The sequence below is a fragment of the Chrysemys picta genome, chromosome 9, assembly GCF_011386835.1.
Source record: "Chrysemys picta bellii isolate R12L10 chromosome 9, ASM1138683v2, whole genome shotgun sequence".
Classification (NCBI taxonomy): Eukaryota; Metazoa; Chordata; order Testudines; family Emydidae; genus Chrysemys; species Chrysemys picta.
This window is the reverse complement of record NC_088799.1, coordinates 87632599-87653123: the sequence shown is the minus strand read 5'-3', so window position 1 is coordinate 87653123 and position 20525 is coordinate 87632599. Positions and strand designations below refer to the sequence as shown.

General features: G+C 43.4%; 3 protein-coding genes across 4 annotated transcripts in view; 2 read left to right on the top strand and 1 right to left on the bottom strand.

Annotated features, from left to right (window-relative positions):
* VSIG1 (V-set and immunoglobulin domain containing 1) overlaps window positions 1-9870 on the top strand; it is a 33389-nt gene extending 23519 nt beyond the window's left edge. For both annotated transcript variants that reach the window (XM_065557303.1, XM_042851504.2), the window contains 5 exons: window positions 1486-1684; window positions 4069-4224; window positions 5033-5152; window positions 7958-8096; window positions 9642-9870. In XM_065557303.1, the coding sequence (XP_065413375.1) occupies window positions 1486-1684; window positions 4069-4224; window positions 5033-5152; window positions 7958-8096; window positions 9642-9837 (810 nt within the window). In that variant the 3' untranslated portion in view covers window positions 9838-9870. The remainder of the gene's footprint in view (window positions 1-1485; window positions 1685-4068; window positions 4225-5032; window positions 5153-7957; window positions 8097-9641) is intronic.
* LOC135973540 (uncharacterized) overlaps window positions 1-20525 on the top strand; it is a 904472-nt gene that overhangs the window by 384473 nt on the left and 499474 nt on the right. The window lies entirely within an intron of this gene.
* Window positions 14130-20464, bottom strand: PSMD10 (proteasome 26S subunit, non-ATPase 10). Its single transcript, XM_008170055.4, has 5 exons — window positions 20329-20464; window positions 19840-19938; window positions 18502-18648; window positions 18237-18403; window positions 14130-16876 (listed from the first exon to the last, which is right to left on the bottom strand). The coding sequence occupies exons 1-5, from the start codon at window positions 20440-20442 to the stop codon at window positions 16723-16725; spliced, it is 681 nt and encodes a 226-aa protein (XP_008168277.2). The 5' UTR covers window positions 20443-20464; the 3' UTR covers window positions 14130-16722.

The window sequence follows — 20525 nt, the reverse complement described above, 5'->3', positions numbered from 1 at the left end:
TCAATACGTCTTTCATAGAAGCTGATTTTTTTCCGTACACTGTTTTATAATAGAACTAAACAGGGCTGAGTGTGAATAGTCTACCAGAACTGGTTACATTCCTAAACCACACCCATCACCATATCATCTGAGATATCAGTAGTCCTAGATAGACCGAAGGCCCAAGATTCAAACCACCACCACCCACTATGGGCCCAATTCTACTTTTCATTCGAATCAATGGAGGTTTTGCTACAGACTTTTATGGGAGAAAGTTCAGGTCCATAAGTCTATAGAACCCAATCTGGCTCTCACATTGCTGTAAATCAGGAGTAACATTACTGAAGGCAGTAGAGTTCATCTGAATATACAACAGTAAGTCTCTTATTTGAGGGAAGATGCTGGATGTTTGACAGACAGATGCAAATCCCCACACTGTGCCCAATATGGCAATAACTTCCCATTAGATGGAGAAGTTACTCCTGATTTATGTCCCTGGAGCGTATTGGGAAAAGGAAAGAGCTGGGGCCTGCCTGAGGGTCTCTGATAATGGCCCCACCCGTGCATGACACTGATAGGGACAGAAACATTTTTATTGCATGTCTGGCACTTTTATTGCAGGTTCTGGCACTCCAATTGCTTGTGGTAGACACCTCTGCCCTGTATTGTGATTGCCTCCACATTTACTGCAAACATAGCTTGGTTTGCTTACCCTTGTGTTTTGTCTTTCTGCATTAGCCAGTCTTAGCTATCTTTAATTAGATGCACTTCACCTCTTTTACTGCTTGCTTACACTTTCATTTAGGAAGCACAGTTTTTACTAGCTCTGCAAATATCCATTTTTCTTTGCAATGGCAATTCCATTTCTTATGATAATCTTGTACTGGCCTAGTTATCAGTTACATTACAAATTATTTGCCCTCTAATTAGCCCTTCTGTTCATTGTACATAACTTAGCTTTATTACTTAGGTGGGTAACATAATGGTCCATAATCTTGCCTGGCAGTTGGTTTCTTGTAAAGAAAATATGCCTTTCCCAAATATCACACTCTATTTCTACAGTTCCCACAGTGTATTAGTTACTAGCCACACACCCAGAATGACCCAGTCCCTGCCTTGAGGAGCTTATCATGTAAGAATATGATTCGAAATTTAGATTGCAATGTACAGCATGGTTTTAATCACAGCTTTCTTTATAGTGAGGGAATTGGGCATAAGGTGATTTGCTTCTTCTGAAATGTCTTTGTATTTGACATAGCAACACCAAGTGGTTTGAGCATTGGCCTGCTAAACCCAGGGTTGTGAGTTCAATCCTTGAGGGGGCCACTTAGGGATCTGGGGCAAAATCAGTACTTGGTCCTGCTAGTGAAGGCAGGGGGCTGGACTCGATGACCTTTCAAGGTCCCTTCCAGTTCTAGGAGATGGGATATCTCCATTAATTTAATTTAATTTAAAATTTAAGTTAGCTCACTTCTTATTTAACTAATGATCCGTTTTGTGTCACAGATCTATTATTTTCAGAATGGACAGGCTTATGAGTATGGAGAGTTCAAGAACAGAATAAACGTGACAACAAACCAAGGAAATGCATCAATAACAATTTCCAACATGCAACCCGCAGACACCGGGCTTTATACCTGCGAAGTTTTCAGCCCAGAAGATTCAACTGGACAGAACCAGAAATCAGTGGCTGTCAGTGTACTGGGTAATTTCTTTTGCATTGTGTTTTCATGTTGCTTTATCACATGGTGTTGAATTGGGATTAAAAAATGCACTACAGGGTACCCAAGAGAATAATGTAATGGGGAGTGGATGGGAACATTGGCACCTTTTGGTCAGTTAGTGCAGTGGGCCCCCTGGAGCTGTGCAATGCAGTAACCATCATGGTAAAGAAACAGGACTTATTTTAATTGATAGAAAGATTCTTTTTCCAGGCTGCTGGACACAGACAGAGCCAGTGGTTCTCTCCACCTCCCAGGCAAACACCACCTGTGCTGCCTCGCGTTAGCAGATGGGGTCTCTGGGTTAGGGTTACACTGCGGCTGGGAGTGAGCCTCTCGGAGCAGGCAGACAGATTCATGCCAGAGGGCCTCAAGCTGGCACACTAAAAATAGCAGGATGGACATTGCAGCTTGGGCCGGAGTTCAGGCTCTCAGGAGGCTCACTCCCAGCTGCTGCATGGAGACCTGCCCTCGTAGTCCTGGCCTGGCTGAAGCAATCATGAACAGGACTGCTGACTACAGTGCCTGTGGAACATTGCTCACCCCTAGTGAACAGGGTAATATGTATATGCTGAAACCTGTGCTCAACTAATAACTGCACTCACCCGGTCCTAATGGCCAGTAAAATCTGAGTTGTCATGGGAGTCCTCCAGGTTAACCTTGCTGCATTATAGAGCCACCTATTATAATGGCCAGAGAAATATACATCCCCTTGGTAGCTGTTACCACCCAGTTTCACTGGGTAGTAATTAAAACACACTTTTAGTTGGGAACCACAACCACACCCTGAAAACATTACTTGAGCTAGGGTTGCTGGCCTAGGCTTTAAGGCTAAGCCCAACATTTTAAAATTTGGAAGCCTAAAGCAGCTGTGAAAATCAGGCCACTTGTTGATATAGTTTTAGGCCCCCACATCTGGAAATGCTGGTCATAGCAACTTGCCTAAGACCACACAGATAATCATTGGTGGAGCCAGCAGTAAAATCCAGAAGTCCTGGTTCCATAAACAGTCCAAATGCTGCCTCTCTATTAAAAAGTGTAATCAATGTAGCTCTCTGTTTTGAGTTGTGTACAGAGTACACATCAGCTGAAAGAAAGCAATAGTTCAACCCTGAACAGATAAAAAGTGAAGAAGAGTCCTGTGGCACCTTATAGACTAACAGACATATTGGAGCATAAGCTTTCGTGGGTACATGCATCCGACAAAGTGAGTATTCATCCATGAAAGCTTATGCTCCAATACGTCTGTTAGTCTATAAGGTGCCACAGGACTCTTCTTTGCTTTTTACAGATCCAGACTAACACAGCCACCCCTCTGATACCTGAACAGATAGTTGAACAAGTATGAAAAGCAATGAGACAAGAAACATTTTACTTGCTAACAAGATAAATGTTAATACTAACTCCACCTAACAACTATCCACACACTCTCTGGGTAGTTGATTAGAGTGAGAAGTCAGTGCATATGTGAAAATCGCTCCAGCTGTATCATTTGTCTATACAGATGAGACAATTAAAGGCAAATGGAGATAAATCCACTGGAAGAAACAAATTTTCAAAGCACAGATATTAAAACCATCCTAAAAAAAAACCAACCCAAGCGGCAGTTACTCTGCAGCAGAATAATAAACAAGAGCATATGTGAGTTTGACTCAAAGCTTGAAAAATGGGATTGTAGTTTTCCTTAGAAAAGCAAGCATCACTGCTTGTACTTATACAGACAAAAACTGGGCCAGATTCATCACTGGTGTAATTCCACTGCAATGGAGTTAAGGAGGGCCCACAACAATAAGTTTAAATTGTGTTAAATGGGTGACATGACCAAGCAAATGCAGGAAATTAAAAACAACACAGGTGTAGCTCAGAGTAGGATATGGCTGAGTACCAAAACAGAATGGTAGCATTTTGGACAGGTGCCAGGCAGTGAAGAATCAGGCTATAGATCTTTGCACTCATATGTAATAGACCCACTTACACCAAAAATGACAGTCCCATGAGGCAGAAAGTGATCTGACAGGGACGAAAAGGGAGTCGTAATATAATTGAAATAACTGATAGTCTTTTCCAGCAAGAAGTAATACCTTACAGCCTTCGTAAAAGTATTTAGTATGATAAACACCATGAAAGGCATAAGAGTTTCCCCCCGACTGTTCATTGTTCTTTGTTGCTGCTCATGTCTATATGGGAGAGATTGTGGTCAGACTACTGGGCCAGGATCTGATCTGTTATACTGGTGGAAAGCTAAAACAACATCACCAAAGTCAATAGATTATTTACACCAGTGTAAGAAAGTGGAATTTGGTCTAGCAAAATTTTGGCCCATAATTTGTACCCATGGGCTAACTATTTTTCCTGTTGTTATTTTCAGTCAAACCTTCACAGCCTCACTGTAGCTTACGGGGAACTCCTGAGACAGGCCACCTTGTCTCTCTCTCCTGCTATTCTGAAGAAGGGATGCCTGCGCCTACATACCAGTGGTATAAAGTATCAGAGGGGACCCAGAAACCCGTGACAGAACAATTCAGTGAGTAACTTCCTCAGTACTAGTGTGTAACATGCAAGACCTAGAGTGTGATGGCTTGAACCATGCATTCAATGTTCTAGTCAATACAGAAAAGAATGCATTTCCCCGCTTTGTGTGCAATAATATGGATTGAATTTATTTTTACCTGTCAAAAATTACTAACAGCCATTACATAAATGCATTAGCCTGGTTTTGTCAATTTTACAATACATAATGCTGCTGGCCTCAGAGAAGATAATTATGTAAAAAAAAAAAAATCCTATCTGTGATACTAATTACACCCCAGAGCATTAAAATGAAAAGTACTGCAATAATCTAATTTACTGCTTTTTTTTTTTTTTTTTTTTAATCTCACTCACCTTGGAGTGAGTGAGATGCAAATTTATACTAAACTTATACTCAGTGGAACTCAAATTGTAGTTTTGTTTCCTAGGTCCCCGTTGTGAAAACACTTAAGCATGTGCATAACTTTACACCTGCAAGAGATCCAATTGGCTTCAATGGTATTACCCAAATGAGTAAAATTACACACATGCTTCTGTGTTTGCAGGATAGGGGACCTGGTTCTCATACACTTAATGTGATACTGCAGAGTTCTCTGTAAAATGATGTAACAATTGTTTTCAAGGAAGATAAATGGTTCTAAATAGATTTTTTAAGGAAATCCCTTTATTTAAATGCTGCAAAATTTACAATACAACCTCCCATGCCTTGTAATAATCCTTATTATTCTTATTCAGTAAATACAAGTAATTACCCATATAATATATAAACATGCATGTACATATATGTTTTCCATTTGTCACAGATACAAAAACTGGGCTTTTGATTATTGGTAATCTCACCACCTTTGAAGCTGGATACTACCGGTGCACAGCTAGTAACAGCCTTGGAAACAGCAGCTGTGAAGTTGACTTGACTGCAGCACGTGAGTTCATCATATGAATGGAATAAAATGTGTTTTACATACAGCATAATCAGAAAGACAAAAATAGTTTACATAGGGTTACCATATTTCAGCAAGCAAAAAAGAGGACGGGAGGAGCCCCGCCCTAGCCCCGCCCCTGCCCCTCCCACTTCCCGCCCCCCCAGAACCCCCAAACCCCCCCCGTTCCTTGTTCCCTGACTGCCCCCTCCTGGGACCCCTGCCCCTAACTGCCCCCCAGGACTCCACTCCCTATCTAAGCCTCCCTGCCTCTTGTCCCCTGACTGCCCCAACCCTTATCCACAACCCCACCCCCAGACAGACCCCTGGGACTCCCACGCCCCATCCAACCACTCCCCACCCCCTGACAGCCCCCCCCAGAACTCCCAACCCATCTAAACCCCTCTGCTCCCTGTCCCCTGACTGCTCCGATCCCTCTCCGCACTCCTGCCCCCTGACAGCCCCCCCCAGAACTCCCAACCCATCTAAACCCCTCTGCTCCCTGTCCCCTGACTGCTCCGATCCCTCTCCCCACTCCTGCCACCTGACAGCCCCCCCCAGAACTCCCAACCCATCTAAACCCCTCTGCTCCCTGTCCCCTGACTGCTCCGATCCCTCTCCCCACTCCTGCCCCCTGACAGCTCCCCCCCAGAACTCTCAGCCCCCCACCCCGCTCCTTGTCCCCTGACTGCCCCCTCCTGGGACCCCTGTTCCTAACTGCCCTCCAGAACCCCACCCCCTACCTAAGACTCCCTGTTCCTTGTCCCCTAACTGCCCCCTCCTAAGACCCCCCCAACTGCCCCCCAGGACCCTACCCCCTACCTGTACCCTGACTGCCCAAAACTTTCTCCACTCCCCACAAAAAGCCCCCCCCCCGTTTCTTGACTGCCACCTCCAGAACCTTCCTGGCCCCCTTACCCTGCTGCTCAGAACAGGGTGTTGGGCTCTGTGCGAGCCGGACACGTGGCTGAGCTCCCCAGCACAACAAAACCCGGTCCCTGGCCCTGCACAACAAAACCCGGTCCCTGGCCCGGACCGGGCTGCAGGGGAGAGCTGCCCTTGTATCAGCACAAAGTGCTCTCGCTCCCGTTTTGCAACGCTGCATGGCAGAAACCGCTCCCAGTTGCAAAAGGGGAGGGCTGCACTTTGTGCTGATACACTTGCTCAGAATGCAGGGCGGATCTGGCTCCTCTACAGCTGCTCCGGAGTCCAGCCCGGGACTTTCCTGCAGCCCTCCCAGCCGCTCGGTCTGCTCTGCCGGGGGAGGGGGAAATCCCGGACATTGTGAGTGCTTTACAAATTCCCCCCGGACGCTATTTTTAGTACAAAAAGGAGGACATGTCCGGGTAAATCCGGACGAATGGTAACCCTAGTTTACATTTTTTAAAGGTAGACTGTTTTGGAATAAGAATGGGGTTGGTGGTCAGGAGGTCCTCAGTTCTCAACTCAACTGGGCCTTGTGTGGCTTTGGGAAAGTCATTTAACCTCTCTGCCTCCATCTTCCTCCTGTAAAATGGGCATACTAATGTATACTTAGCAACATATCTCACAGGAGGGTTGTGAGGCTTAATTAGTTAATGTTCCTTAACTACTTTAAATATCTAATACACTATACAAATGCTAATATAACACCACACCCTTGACTGGGTTGTCAGCAGCAGGGATTTGAATCCAGAACCTCTGGATCTAAAACCACGAGCTTCTACAGTATGAGTTAACTGACAGACCTAGCTCTGTTAGGTGGAAGGCTGTAGCAGCCTCACAAACCTCTATGTGGTCCAGCCAGTAGAGGGGGACAGAGAGCAACGCTGAGTAAGCATACTGAGTTATACACACCTCCTGTCTAGGGAGATCTACCCATTTCAAATCTCTGCATGGATTGCCACTTTGTAATTCCCCATCCCTGGGTGGTTTGTCAGCAGTGAGAATTTAATCTTGGATCTCTGGATCTAAACACATGAGCCTCTAAATGGCTTTGAGCGACCAGATCCAGGCCTTTGGTCTACTGACTTCAAGCTCACAATCCCAATGGGGCCTAGAACACTTTACAAACACCATTGAAATGCTCCAGTCTATGGAGTGGAGTGTTGCAGCTATTTAATAATGTAACATTAGGCTGGAAAGAAAGAAGAGTACCTTATCCCAACTGTTCTCAGCCTGTGGCCTATCAGAGCAATGTGTGATCTTTCCTGGTAGTCAGTAGAATTAAATGTTCTGAGAACGCAGCAATAGAGGTTTGGGGTGGGTCCTTGAGATAATTTCGCTCTTAAGTGGGCTGTAAAATAAAAAAATTGCCTTGCTCAAATGCCAGGGAGATGTTGGTAGGTAGACTGTAATGATGGGAATTGGAACTTGGATAGGAAAATGACATAGGATCCTTAGTGATCATAGATAGGCAGGGCCTGCATTTTATATCTCAACAAAAAATGGGAGACAGAGGCCATCCAGAATTAAAACTTTGTTTGCAAGGGTTGAAGAACCAACAGCCCTCCATATTGTCAAACAGCAACTATCTTATCTCTCCTGTAGCCAGTCATAAAAGTGGGGAATGGATTATTTAGGTTTGTTGAGCATCCCACTTCTCTCTCCGTCTGCTTGGGTAGAGAACAGCTAGCAATATAGTGCCACCTAGCAAGAAGCTGGGAGGGAAAGAATAGTGAAAGCCTGACTCCCCCCTCTCCTAAAAGCATGGATTTTAGTTCTCAGCTCTTTGAACCCAATATCTTCTTTCCATCTGGTACCCCTTCAATGGGATTCTCTCTATACTGGTGGCTTTTTAAAATTAACACTGTGCACATATTTTTCCAGATTCAGAAGGTGGTCTCATTGCTGGAGCATTAATTGGAGCAATTCTGGGAGCAGTTGTTATCTGCATTGTTGTCTGGTTTTTAACCAAGAGGGAGAAGAAAAAGGAGAGAAAAGAGAAAGCAGCAAATAGTGAAATGCAGTAAGAATTTTTGTTTGCTTGATTGTAAGACAAACATTTCCTGACCAACCCCCTCAAAAGCAAAACTTCTCTACCACAAAGGTTTCTTTGGAACTAAGTCAAATATGGTGCAATAACATTTACAAAGTAAGACTATTTATTTTTGTCTCACTTTGAAACTGTTATTTATAGCTTCTTGCAGTGTTGGTGTAGCTGTGCTGGTCCCCGGATGTCAGAGAGACAAGGTGGGCGAGGTATTATTCTATTCTTTTTCTTCTCCCACTTGGTTAAAAACCCGACAATAATGCAGCTAATACCTCACCCACCTTGTCTCTCTCATTATAGCTTCAACAGGAGAGATTGAGGGAGTCCCACATCAAAATAGCCCACAGCTCAGTGACTAGATCACTCTCCTGAGAGGTGTGGGAGACCCTATTCAAATCCTTTTCCGCTCTGAGGCAGAGGTGGGTATTGAACCTGGGTTTCCCATATCCGAAGTGAATGCGCTAATCACTGGCCAAAAATTATAAGGTGGGTGGCATCATCACCCCCTCCAACTGAATTCTGAATGGAAACTGATCCAGTAGGTGGCCTCTGAGCATGCCTACCAGATCACACCCTGCAGGCAAGAGAGGTGCTCCTCCGCCTATCTTCCTCCATTCGTGGATCGGGCTGAGGCTCATGCAGGTGACAGGCATCTGGACTCCTAGAGTGAGGCAGCAGCGTGCATGTCCAGAAGCAGAGACTTAAGGTGCCTAGGGGAACTTTTACCATGAAAATTAAGGTGCCCAGTAGGTTTACCCTTTTTGTACCCTGTATTTTCTCCGTGAACGTACTCATACAGAGCAATCAAGTCACCTTGCAATCTTCTTTTGAATAATATAAACACATTGAGCACCTCAAATTGCTCACTGTAGGTCATTTTCACAGCCCTCAAATCAGTTTTGTGGCTCTTTTCTGTACCCTCTCTAATTTTTCAATATCCTTTTATAACTGTGGACCCCAGAACAAGACACAGTATTCTAGTATTGGTCTCACTATTGCCATATACAGAAGTAAAATCATCTCCCTTATTCCTACACAACATTCCTGTTTATATTCCAAGGAAATTAGTCCATTTCACCACAGCATTGTACTAGGAGCTCATGTTCAGTTGTTTGTCCACTATAACCCCTAAATGTTTTTCAGTGTCACTGCTTTTCAGGATACAGTTCCCCATTCCATAGGCCTGGCCTGCCTGCTTTTTTCCTGGATGTATGACCTTGCATTTAGCTGTATTAAAATGCATGTTTGAATGGGCCCAGCTTACCAAACGATTCAGATCCCTGTGTCTGACTGCCCTCGCCTCATCATTATTTACTACTCTGCCAATCTCTGTCATCAGAAAATTGTATCATAATACTTTTATATACAATGGGGAGCTCTAGGTGCTAGTGTGTAATATAAATAATCATACTATCGCCATTACGTCAGGGTTTTCTAAGATGTTCCTTTTGGGAGGCTCTATTATGGGGAGGATTTCAAGTTGTTATTAATTAGTCTAACCGTCATCTTGTCTTCCTGCAGACCAATGACTCAGAAACAACAGGCAAATGTGGAATATGCTAATATACCCACCCAAGAAAATGAGTCTGTTGCCACTGCTACACCAAGCAGACAAGCTAATGCAGCCAATGAATACTCTACTGCTGCGGAAACTGCTGCCTCTGGAATGCCTGAAAACGATGAGATGCAAGGAGTGGAGACACAAACAAGAGCCTAAAAATTCTATTGCAATTTCCTTATCCGCTATGGACCCCATCCTCAAAAATATTGGTATTGAATTAACGCAGGAAGTAGTGGGGTTATAACCCACACACCTGCATTTGTGGTATTAATCACAAGGTGGGAGTTTGAAGGTCATGCCTTCAACCATCCAAGTAGTATGTATATCATGGCCTCATTTTTCAATTTTGTTATTGCACTTATTAACTATCTAGCTATGACTGTACCAAATATGAACGACAGCATAGCTAATATCTCCATTTATCCAACCCATTTGAGAATATTAATTATTAAATGGGTTTGGAAAGACAGACAACATTGGAGCTTTCTTATTGGCTGCTGGTGAAGCTATGTGATGGCTTGTAAACACCGGAGTCCCTTTTCTGAAAGAAAATGGTCATTGCCAGCCAATCTGAAGTGTTGCATGTGCTGAGAATGGCAAAGGACGACTGTCTTAGCAAATACATTACAGTATCTAAGGACCTGATCCCACACCTTGGAAATCAATGGGAGTTTGGCCACTGACTTCAACAGGTGCAGGAGCAGACTCTTAGAGCATGTGTTCATATCTGCCTCTAGTAGCCATCCCCAGCAACAGTAACAGCCTGCTTCTCACTCGCAGCTAACGCAGTTACACTTTTAACTAAAGAAGTACTGCGGTAGGAATGTTGTTGAAGTTCCTGGGTTCAATTATCACTGATGATCAGAGTCTGTATGAATGGCTCATTAACCAAAACAAGAGGATATCAACATCTGAGGCAAACTCAGAAATTCAGACTGATGAGGTGCTAATTATGATCTGTACTATAAAAGAGGGTTCAGTTTTGGCCAACTAACATTATTTATAAAATTCCATATCTACCACTTTGCTGTACTCTAGAGAGTTCTCTTTATACATACAGACACTTAAATTCTATATGCCAGCGTACAATGTACTCGGCCACATTTTTCAGTTTTGTTGCTTAAGTTGAAAATTGACTGGACTAGATGATAGGGGTCAAATCCTGAACTTGCTGAAGTCAATGGCAAAATCTCCAGTGAAGTCAACAGTGCCAGGATTTCACTCTAGCGGGTACCCAAGCCAAAATATCTAAAATGTCTGGGCCAAATCTGAAGTCATTACTCAGAGCTGTCTCTGCAGACAAAACTCCCATTAACTTTAATGGATATTTTGCCTGAGCAAAGACTGCAGGTTTGGGTCCTTAAATTTGATGATCATTATGAGGTTACCTGAAATTTTCAATAATCTTATTGAAGTTGCCTTGTGAGTATGACAAAAACTACAGTACTAAATAAACAAACTCACTAGGAAAAAAAAGTAATGAGGAAGTACAATCTGCTCATTGATTATACGTCATTCCTCACCACAGGTGAAAAAAATGTTTGCGAACAAAATATTTCAAGTTTCAGAGTAGCAGCCGTGTTAGTCTGTATCCGCAAAAAGAACAGGAGTACTTGTGGCACCTTAGAGACTAACAAATTAAAAATATTTCAAGTGAATTATCAGACAGAGTAAAAATGTTTCCACTGTAATAGGCAAACCCGATGTAGCATTTTGCTCCTCCTATCATGCAAAATACAAGTGACTTTATCGGTGACCCTGTTTGTAGCTACATTTTTTTGTTTTGTTTTTAACTGATTTTTTCATGTCCTGAGGTTTGATATGGACATTTCAAAAAACTACCTACTGCCCTTTGGCACTATAAAATAGCATGGTCTTCGTTTTTATATGCATATTGTGTAACCGTACAGATTAACATCTCTTCTTGGTTTTCTTCACCTGATTTCTTTGCTTTTTTTCCTTAACATAATTTAGTAAGCTAAGTTACAAGGCGAAGAGGTTACTAGGATTCCTGCAATAATACAGGTTATTTGAATATTCATGGAACTACTACTAGTCATACATTTGCTGAACATGAATGGGATCTGCAGCCTATGTAAAACTAATTGCAAATAAAGTGCGCGACAGCAGTTCTCAGCAAATATAAAAAGCTAACTTCCTAACACCAAATTTTCTAATGCACCTCATTAAAATGCTAGACTGACTCTGGGGGAGGGCAAGTGGGGGAGGTTTTTCAGACAAAATAAGTTTACTTGGGTGTATTTTTACTAACGGAGGTTGATATGTTTCTTACCATTTTGGGATGCACCAAGATATGATTGCAACTGAGCTGGCTTCAAACAGATGGGTTATTAGGATGTAGGATTATAACTGTGTTTTTGCTTTCCAGTGAACATCTTGGCAAATTAAATAAAAAATAATCAATCATGTTTGTACAGCACAGAAACCCAGGAAGAGCTGCATGAGTGGTGGAGGCTATTTTTCAGAACTTTACTCTGACGCAGTAGACTTTTTTTCTTGTGTCACCCAACTATCCTCTCCGGGGAGATGGGGGAATGTTATTAGGTGCCATGGAGTCACAGTGTCTGGTCTATGCCCCAGCCTGTAACCAGTCTCCAGGGAGTGACCCCTTTAATGGACCAGGCCCCAAGGACCTACACAGTTCCAAACGGGCAGGTCCATGGCCTCCGTGACTCAGCACCAGCAATCCCTGTCTCTGTCCTTGGCTCCCTGCAGCGAATCCAACCAAGTCACTAGTCCTGTGGGAGGCTTGTGCCGGCCCCTTCAGGACAGAATGCTCACAGCAAGACAGGCAGCCTTTTCAAACAAGGTAACAGTTTATCATCACCTGGCACGCAAAATCTAAAAGTCCTTAGATTAGCACACACGGGCAGCAGTTAAGCAATAGTCTATCCTAGTCAAACCAGTGCCCTGATGAGCCCTCTCTGGTCCTTTTTTTGTCTCCTGTGGTCTGGCCACTTGAGTCCCTCCAAAAGCCCCCTTCTTCCAGCCCTCTGTTGATTTGGGTCAGGTCAAGACATTTTTTTTTTAAGTGACTATTCATTCCCTGCTCTTGCCCCTCCCCCCCCCCAACTCCTGCATTGTTCCAGAGCAGGGTTACCCTGCTCAGTACACGTTCTGAGTAGCAATGCAATGTAATGTAATGTACAGAGGGAAACTGAGGCATGCCTAGGATTCATAAAATGATTACAGAAAATTCCCACTTCGTCACACTAGGGAAACTCCATATAAAAAGGCACACAATGTCTCTGAGCCATTATCTCCTGGCGAAAGCAGGATTCATAGGCTGACATACAGGAGTGTAGCAATGTCTTTGACCTGAATAGATCCCAAGTAGCGATACAGAATTCCATCCCCACCCCTTTACAGCTCAGGATTGCAGTAGTACTCCCCTCTCCCCTAGTACCATGGCTGATGCACAAGTCATGCATCACTTGGCTCTCTACTTTCACCCTTGTCCCCATGCAAGGGCTTCGAGGGCATGGAACGTGAATTGTTGTAATGAGCAGCACTAAGCACCTTTTGGAAATACTGCTGAATTGCCAGGGACAAAGCAAAATAAAGCTACTGTCTCTGTTCCCTTCTGTCCTACTGTATCCCATCTCCCCATAGGAGCTGCAGTTTTGATGACACGCTGGCTTCACTCCTCTCTCCACAACAGTTTTAGGGGCATTAGAGTAGAATTTCACTCCTTGCAACAAGGTACTCATACTTATAGATGCTTAACAGACTTAGTTATTTACATAAACCCCAAACCAAAGATTACTTTACTGATCTGAAAGCTCAAATCTTGGACATTTTAATACTTAACTCTATCATCACCAAAACCTATACAATGATTTAGAATATGTAATCATTCTGATTTAGTTTGATTCTATATTTCTCTCCATCATAACCCTTTGCAGTAATATTATACAGCTCTGACAACACAGGGGTTAGGACATAAGAACGAAAGTTATAGTCCTTACTTCTGAAAGTTCCTGGAATTTAGTATTTAAGAGATGCAGGTTGAAAAGCATCTTAGCCAAAATCATTGGTTTCTCAATCAATTTTGCATGTCAACAGCTTATTATTAAAGAGCAAGTTTTGCTTGGACCCTGCCACTCTCTCCTGAGAAAACTTAAAACTGCATTTTATTTTCTAGTGTGGAGATCACTTTGTATGAAGTGTTCAGATACAATTTTCTGGTTTGCTGTACAATTGTTGGTAGGAAACTGCATCACTTTAGCCCCTTATACAGAAGCAGTCATATTGTGGAAGTTTTATTATCTGGTTTTGTAACTTTTCCTTGTAACTGAAGGATAGCCTGATTCTATTTACATGCAGTCACTCTCCCCCCCATCTCAGCTCTGGCAATATTTCAGCTTACTGATTTGCTCTTTTATATGACTTATATGCATAAGTGATTTAGCTAATGATACAGATTCTTTTGTTACATATACAAGTTTAATAAAGTTTGCCGTTACAAAACTTTATTATATTGTTAATTACAGAATTTTGTTAAATAAGCACTCTACCCCCGCCCAAACAAAAAAAAAAACACCAAAAACTGTGGGGGTAGAGGGTGGGTGTCTAAGAAGTCTCACTGTCACCTGTTAAACAGTTCTTTGCTGCTAAGTCCTGTGTTCTCAATTCTATACTTCCCTGACACTGAGGTGCTTTTGCCATCAGCGAATTATATGTTAATCATATGCTTCCTAAAGCAGTGCAGGGACAATGTCAACTCTGTTCAGGAATGACAACAAACTGAATGTAATGGTCACATAAAAAGCTTTTCTATTACCTATTCAGTGTTCATCAGCACAAAAGTAAGACATGGGACAGTGCCAAGGAGAGGAGGAGGAAGCCATCCAATGCTTGGTTAGCAGACAAGCCACAGGACTGCATCACTTCATTGGTTTACTCCTCTGACAAACAATGGTCCGGAGGGGAGGGGACAGCATGGAATTCATTCACAGTAAAAAGTACTACCTATTCATAGCCTATGAATATAACTTTATGCAACTCAGACTCTCCAAGAAAGGAGAATGAGAGGCGGATACGCTACTCTCCCACTACTCTGAAAGTTCACATTTAGGAATATGATTTTACTGGAAATTGTCTTACCATGAAAGTTTCTTTTCATCTGAGTCAAAGCTAGCTCACAGCTAAGTCTGAGGCCCCTCTGCCCCCCCAAACAAAAGAGACAAGGAATGAATGGAATGGTGACAGTTTGACCTCTGAGAAGTGTTCCTATTCCAGAAGAGTTCAGCTCCAAGTTATGAATGTGCACTGCCGTGGTCCTCCTAGGAAGAGGAGGACTTTACAGAAGAACTGGTTTCCAGAAAGACCAGTTTTATTTCATAAGTGTTCATGGGACTAGAAGGAGCTTCTGCTGGAAGGCGCTTTACAGCCATGTAATCACAGCAGGGAAAATTCAAAGAAAGCTAAGTAAAGTGATAACTCTCACTACAGGGATGCAACCTCAGGGCACTGCTTGGAACTTTTGCTACAATTATCACCTATGAGACTGGTTTTTGTACATGCCCATGAACACCACAGCTTTCAGTCATACAACAATTTTATCTTCCTATAACTAAGGAAGCAGAAGTTGCTGCTAGTAAATAAAGGGTGCCCTGGACTATTGATATTAAAGAGGTAAACAGCACATTAAAGTCAGAGATAATATTACACAGTGGGATGCACCAAACCACCAACATTGACAGCTAGAGAAGGAAATTCAATGAGATTCAAGCTAGTACATCTGAGGAAAAAATCCAGAACACAGATATTCAATGGGCAAAACACCTCTTAAAAGCTGGGATATTAAATAAAGGCACAAGATGATAGCGGATAGTAACATTAGATGGGAGCTTGCAATGAGACATACTGGGCCAGCAGAAAGCAATGTAATTAGATGACAGTGTCTCTGGGGGGCACTAGCGAGTCTGCATGTACCTTACTAGACACAGTTTGAGCATCTCATTACCAGGAAGCGTTTGACAAACTGAAGGGAACATCACAGACTAGAGGGCCAGACAGACCAGGCAATAAAGACGTATTGAGAGTGAAGTATTCATAGCTATGCCAAAAGGGGGTTAGACAAATGAAAGGGGTGGCAAATAGAATTAACCTCTAGAAGTAGTTGAACAGTAGTTTAGATAACAAGGAGGGAGAGGAATAGTTTAGAGTGGTCTGAAGTGAAATAAGAATTGGATTAAACTGAAAAAAACAAATATGTAATATGAATACCAAGAAGAAGAAAAAAGGAAAAAATGCCAGTTCCTTTACAAGATGCAGAACTGATTGGAAATTTTCCAATGGAATTTTTTTTTTTTTGAGGACTGTGTTTTCTGAAGCCCCAGCTCCACAGCAGCCTGCCAGGCAAACTGACTTTGAATTTTGGCTTCCGGAGCTCCCAAAATAAGCTCCCTGGGATCCCCATCAGGTGGGCTGCTGAGAAGCCAGCAGCCTATATGTCCTGGGATCCCCAGCTCCTCGGTAACTCATCCGGGTAGGCAGCCGGGGAGTCCAAGAAGCATATTTTGTTCTGGAAACACCTAAAATATTCTTGTGTTTTTCACAGAACTTCAATTCCATTTTCTGGCCAGCTGTAACAAAAAGTAATAGACTGTGGAACGGGCTTCCAAAGCAAACCTAATTTTAAATGGCTCAAGCAACAGGACTGAACACAATATACTATAAAGAATCAATCCCACACTAGGCCCTGTAAAATAGAAAATAAAACCTAACAGGTTTCTTCCAATTCCAATTTATAAGAGTAACAATAATTTTACATGAAACAAAACTGCAGGATACTAAAAATATTTTAAAAGTGCTGACTGGTTTAATTAACAGGCAATTAGAAGAAGTGCACTTGGTGGTAAAATTGAAGGGTACTGATATATACCACTACATACATTATATATGCACATTATAACAACATTTAAGCTATCAAAATTAAGCTATCAAAATATTAAGATAATAGTCTTAAATGGGTGCATCAGGAATGGAATTCAAGTCATAACTCATCCAACACTGCTAGTCTTCCACCAGTCTTTTAAGTACAGTTCCCAGGCCAACTTTTGACACTTTCAGTGGGGTCTTTTCTTCTTTATTCTCAATGTAAATACTTGCACCATGGGACACCAACAGCTTTGCCTCATCCACTCTCTCTTCAGCACAGGCTAAATGGCTGTAACAAGAACAAGAAACCCATGATCACTGCCAACTCTACCAAGTTTAGAGTGCCAGTCACTGAGGAGTTTATATATAGCCACAATTGAAGTGTCATGGATGTTTCACAGGGGTAGGAGGTAAGAGGTAAAGGAATATGGGGAAAGAGCACACATAATTCCAACCCTGAACATAGACTTCAAAGCCTGTTCCCAGTCATTCCACTGCCAGTAGACAGCTTGAGTATTTCCCAAGGCTGCTGTCTTTTCATGTCTCTTCATTTCAACACTAGATTGTAGCCCTGCTGAGGTAGCCAGCTTTGGGAAGTCAAAAAAACTCCAGTACCTGAACCTCAATTATGCAAAACACACACACGACTGCGTTTGGTCAAAAAATCCCTCATGAAAAATGGAAAAAATCCACATTAGCAACTATACCTCTTTTATCTGTCATTAATCAATTGGCATAAGATTTTAAAAAATATAATCTGCATTATTGCACAACAACAGTGAACAGAATGCAATTATTCCTTAAACTCTAGAAGTGAAATCCTCACCCGCATTTTAGTCAGATAGGAGTTTTGCCATCAACTTAAATTTTACCATAAGAGTTTACGTATGGATAGTGCCCTAGATGCATGCATTTCAAATACTGGATCAACTGCATTTAACTTCTGCTTGTTTGCTTAATAGTAGGGCTGTCAATTAATCAGTTAACTCACGCAATTAACTCAAAAAAATTAATCATGATTAATTGCAGTTTTAGATTTAGACTTCAGATTCTTAAACCTTGGGTCAAGTGCTGCCCTGCAAGCCCTGGGGTCCAGGATTGGGGCCCGGGCTGCCGCTACGCTGCCGCTGCCCTGCCACCCAGCCCCTGCAGCTCAGTGGTTTGAGCATTGGCCTGCTAAACCCAGGGTTGAGAGTTCAATCCTTGAGGGGGCCACTTAGGGATCTGGGGCAAAATCAGTACTTGGTCCTGCTAGTGAAGGCAGGGGGCTGGACTTGATGACCTTTCAGGGTCCCTTCCAGTTCTGAGATAGGTATATCTCCATATATTATAGTCCAGGTCATTCATTGTGGGCCACATAATAAGTTGAGAACAACTGGTCTACCCTCTAGGGGCAGTAGAGTTGAATTATTAAGTGATTGGTTACTGTAACTAAGTTTTATGCTTCACCTGGAAAATAGAAAAGTCTAGTATGTATTTGAAAAAACAAAAATGTAAAACATGGTGACTGGAGATGAGTGAAACATCTTGTTACACTTCTCTGAAGTTTTCTGAAGGAACTAAGAGTTTGAGTATACTTGTATGTAAGTAATGGAGTTTTCAGTTGAGAGAGATTAAAAAAAGGAGAACAGAAATGTAACATCACTTACAGAGGTGTGTTCCCTTCAGAGTCCTGCATATTCACAGACGCTTTGTACTGCAGCAGGATCTGTATCATTTTTAGGTTTCCTTTGGCTGCTGCTCTGTGTAATGGAGTGGATTCATAGTGGTCTGTTGCATCAGGATCAGCTCCTTTCTCTAACAGCATAACTGCAATCTAAGCATGCAGGTAAATGGGAAAAAAAATTCACCTAAATGACCACTTTAATGACAATACAAAAAAAGAGCAAGACCTGATAACATACGAAACCATACCTCTTGTCTATTTCTGGAGGCTGCATAATGCAGAGGTGTGCAGCCATTTTGATTAACATCATTCACTTGAGCATCTTTTCCAATCAGAGCTTTCACAATTTCATCATGGCCTGCTGAAGCTGCAATATGGAGAGGAGTCCAGCTAGCCTACAGAGGCAGGAAAAAAATAGCTTAAACCCTACAATTGCAAGGAAAAAGCTCACTGTAGAGTAAGGTACTAGTCCGCGTAAGAGTGGCAGAAAGAAACTTTTTGAAGGCCTGCAAGGTTATTTTAGGTAGACAGTAGAACACTGAAGAGAACTTGACAACTTCCCCTTATTTAAAAAGATTATTGTTCTTGCAGTACTGTTCGTAATAGACATTACTACTCCGGTTTGTCCACCAACTAAAAGGAAAACGGCATTCCCCTCAGCAACATAGGCTACCTTGAGCACATCAAGCCTATCCTCTGCTCTCTACAATGGCTTCCTGTAGAATATTGAGTCAAAGTTCAAGATCTCAGTCCTTACCTTCAAGGTGCTCAAAGGCCTGGGCCCAGTATATCTAAAAGATCCCCTAAAACTCCAGGATAAAGACAATGGTAGACAATTCTGCTCCTCAGGCACTTTCTACCATAAGGATAATGCTCTCCTATGCAGCAGACAGAGCTTCTTTGGGGGCTGGTCCGAGACTGTGAAATGAACTCCCACAAGAACTTAGGACCATCACAAACATCACCACCATCTGTTGGAGAAGTTACACTTCTTCAGCCTACCTTGTCCAACACATACATACATAGCAGCATGTACGTTTTACTAAGAACTCTGAAAAAACACACACTACACTACATAAACAGGTCTCTTTCCATAAAGCAGATGAGAGAGGCAGACCAAACCATTTGTGACAGATGTTATTCATGTCACTTAATGCATTATTGGGAGGCACTCAGATACTACAGTGATGAAGGCAACATACAAACCTATGCAGAATAGAATAAGATTTTAGTTACATAACAAGTAGTCCAGTATTTGTAGTAATCTATAATCACTATCCACGGAAATGAGTTTGCCGCCAAATCCATAGGGGGGCAGTCTCCTCGTGGAACCTTCCGCAATCACCACGTGGCTTGTTTTTAAAATCGGTGCAAGACTCAGGGCTAAGCACTGAGAGCATGTATTTTACCAAACCCAACCGATATGATACCAGCTGTAACAAAGGCATGAGCCTTGGGATCTGGCCAGTTCTACTCACTTCCTTCTCAATTCCTAAAAACAAAAAATCAGCCCATCGAGCCCAAAGCTGCACAGAACACGCTCCTGAAAGCGCAGAAGACTGTTTCTAGGAATGTACACAACTTACGTCGTCCTTGTCATCGACAGGCACGCCCAGGCCTAGCAAGAAATGCACGATGTCCGTGTGTCCCGCTGAGCATGCCCAGTGCAGCACTGTTCGGTGATCCTGCGAACAGGAACACACGCGACATGGGTCAGCTGGGCTCCTAGCACAGGGCCCCGCGGGGAGATGGCAGGGCAGGCAGCGGGGAAGATACGTGGGAGAGAGCAGGGCCTCAGGTCTCCAGCTGAGACAGACTGACAGGACCCCAAGACTGACCCCCACCCCCCCCGGATACCCCAAGCAGCCCAGCTCCCCCCACCCCCTACGGCCCAGCTCCCCAGCTCTAACCCCATTGCCAGCCCCCTCACCCTCCTTACAGCACTCTGGCCCTGCTCCCCTACCCGCAGCCCAGGCCTCCCAAGCCCTGGCCCCTGCCTCCCTACACCACACCGTGACCGGCCAGCTGAGAGCCCCTGCGGCCCCCCGAGCCTCCAACACCTCGCTCCGCCTGACCTGGTCGCTGCGGGTGGCCAGGCTGCGGTCCTCCCTCAGCCGGTCCTGCAGCAACTCCAGCTGCCCCGTGTAGGCCAGGTTACAGACCTCCATACTGGACACGGGACCGTCCATGCCGCCGCCTCGCAGACTCTCGGCCCGTCCCCTCAGGAAAGGGCGCGGAGCACAACAATCCCCCCCCGCCCCCCAGGCAGCCA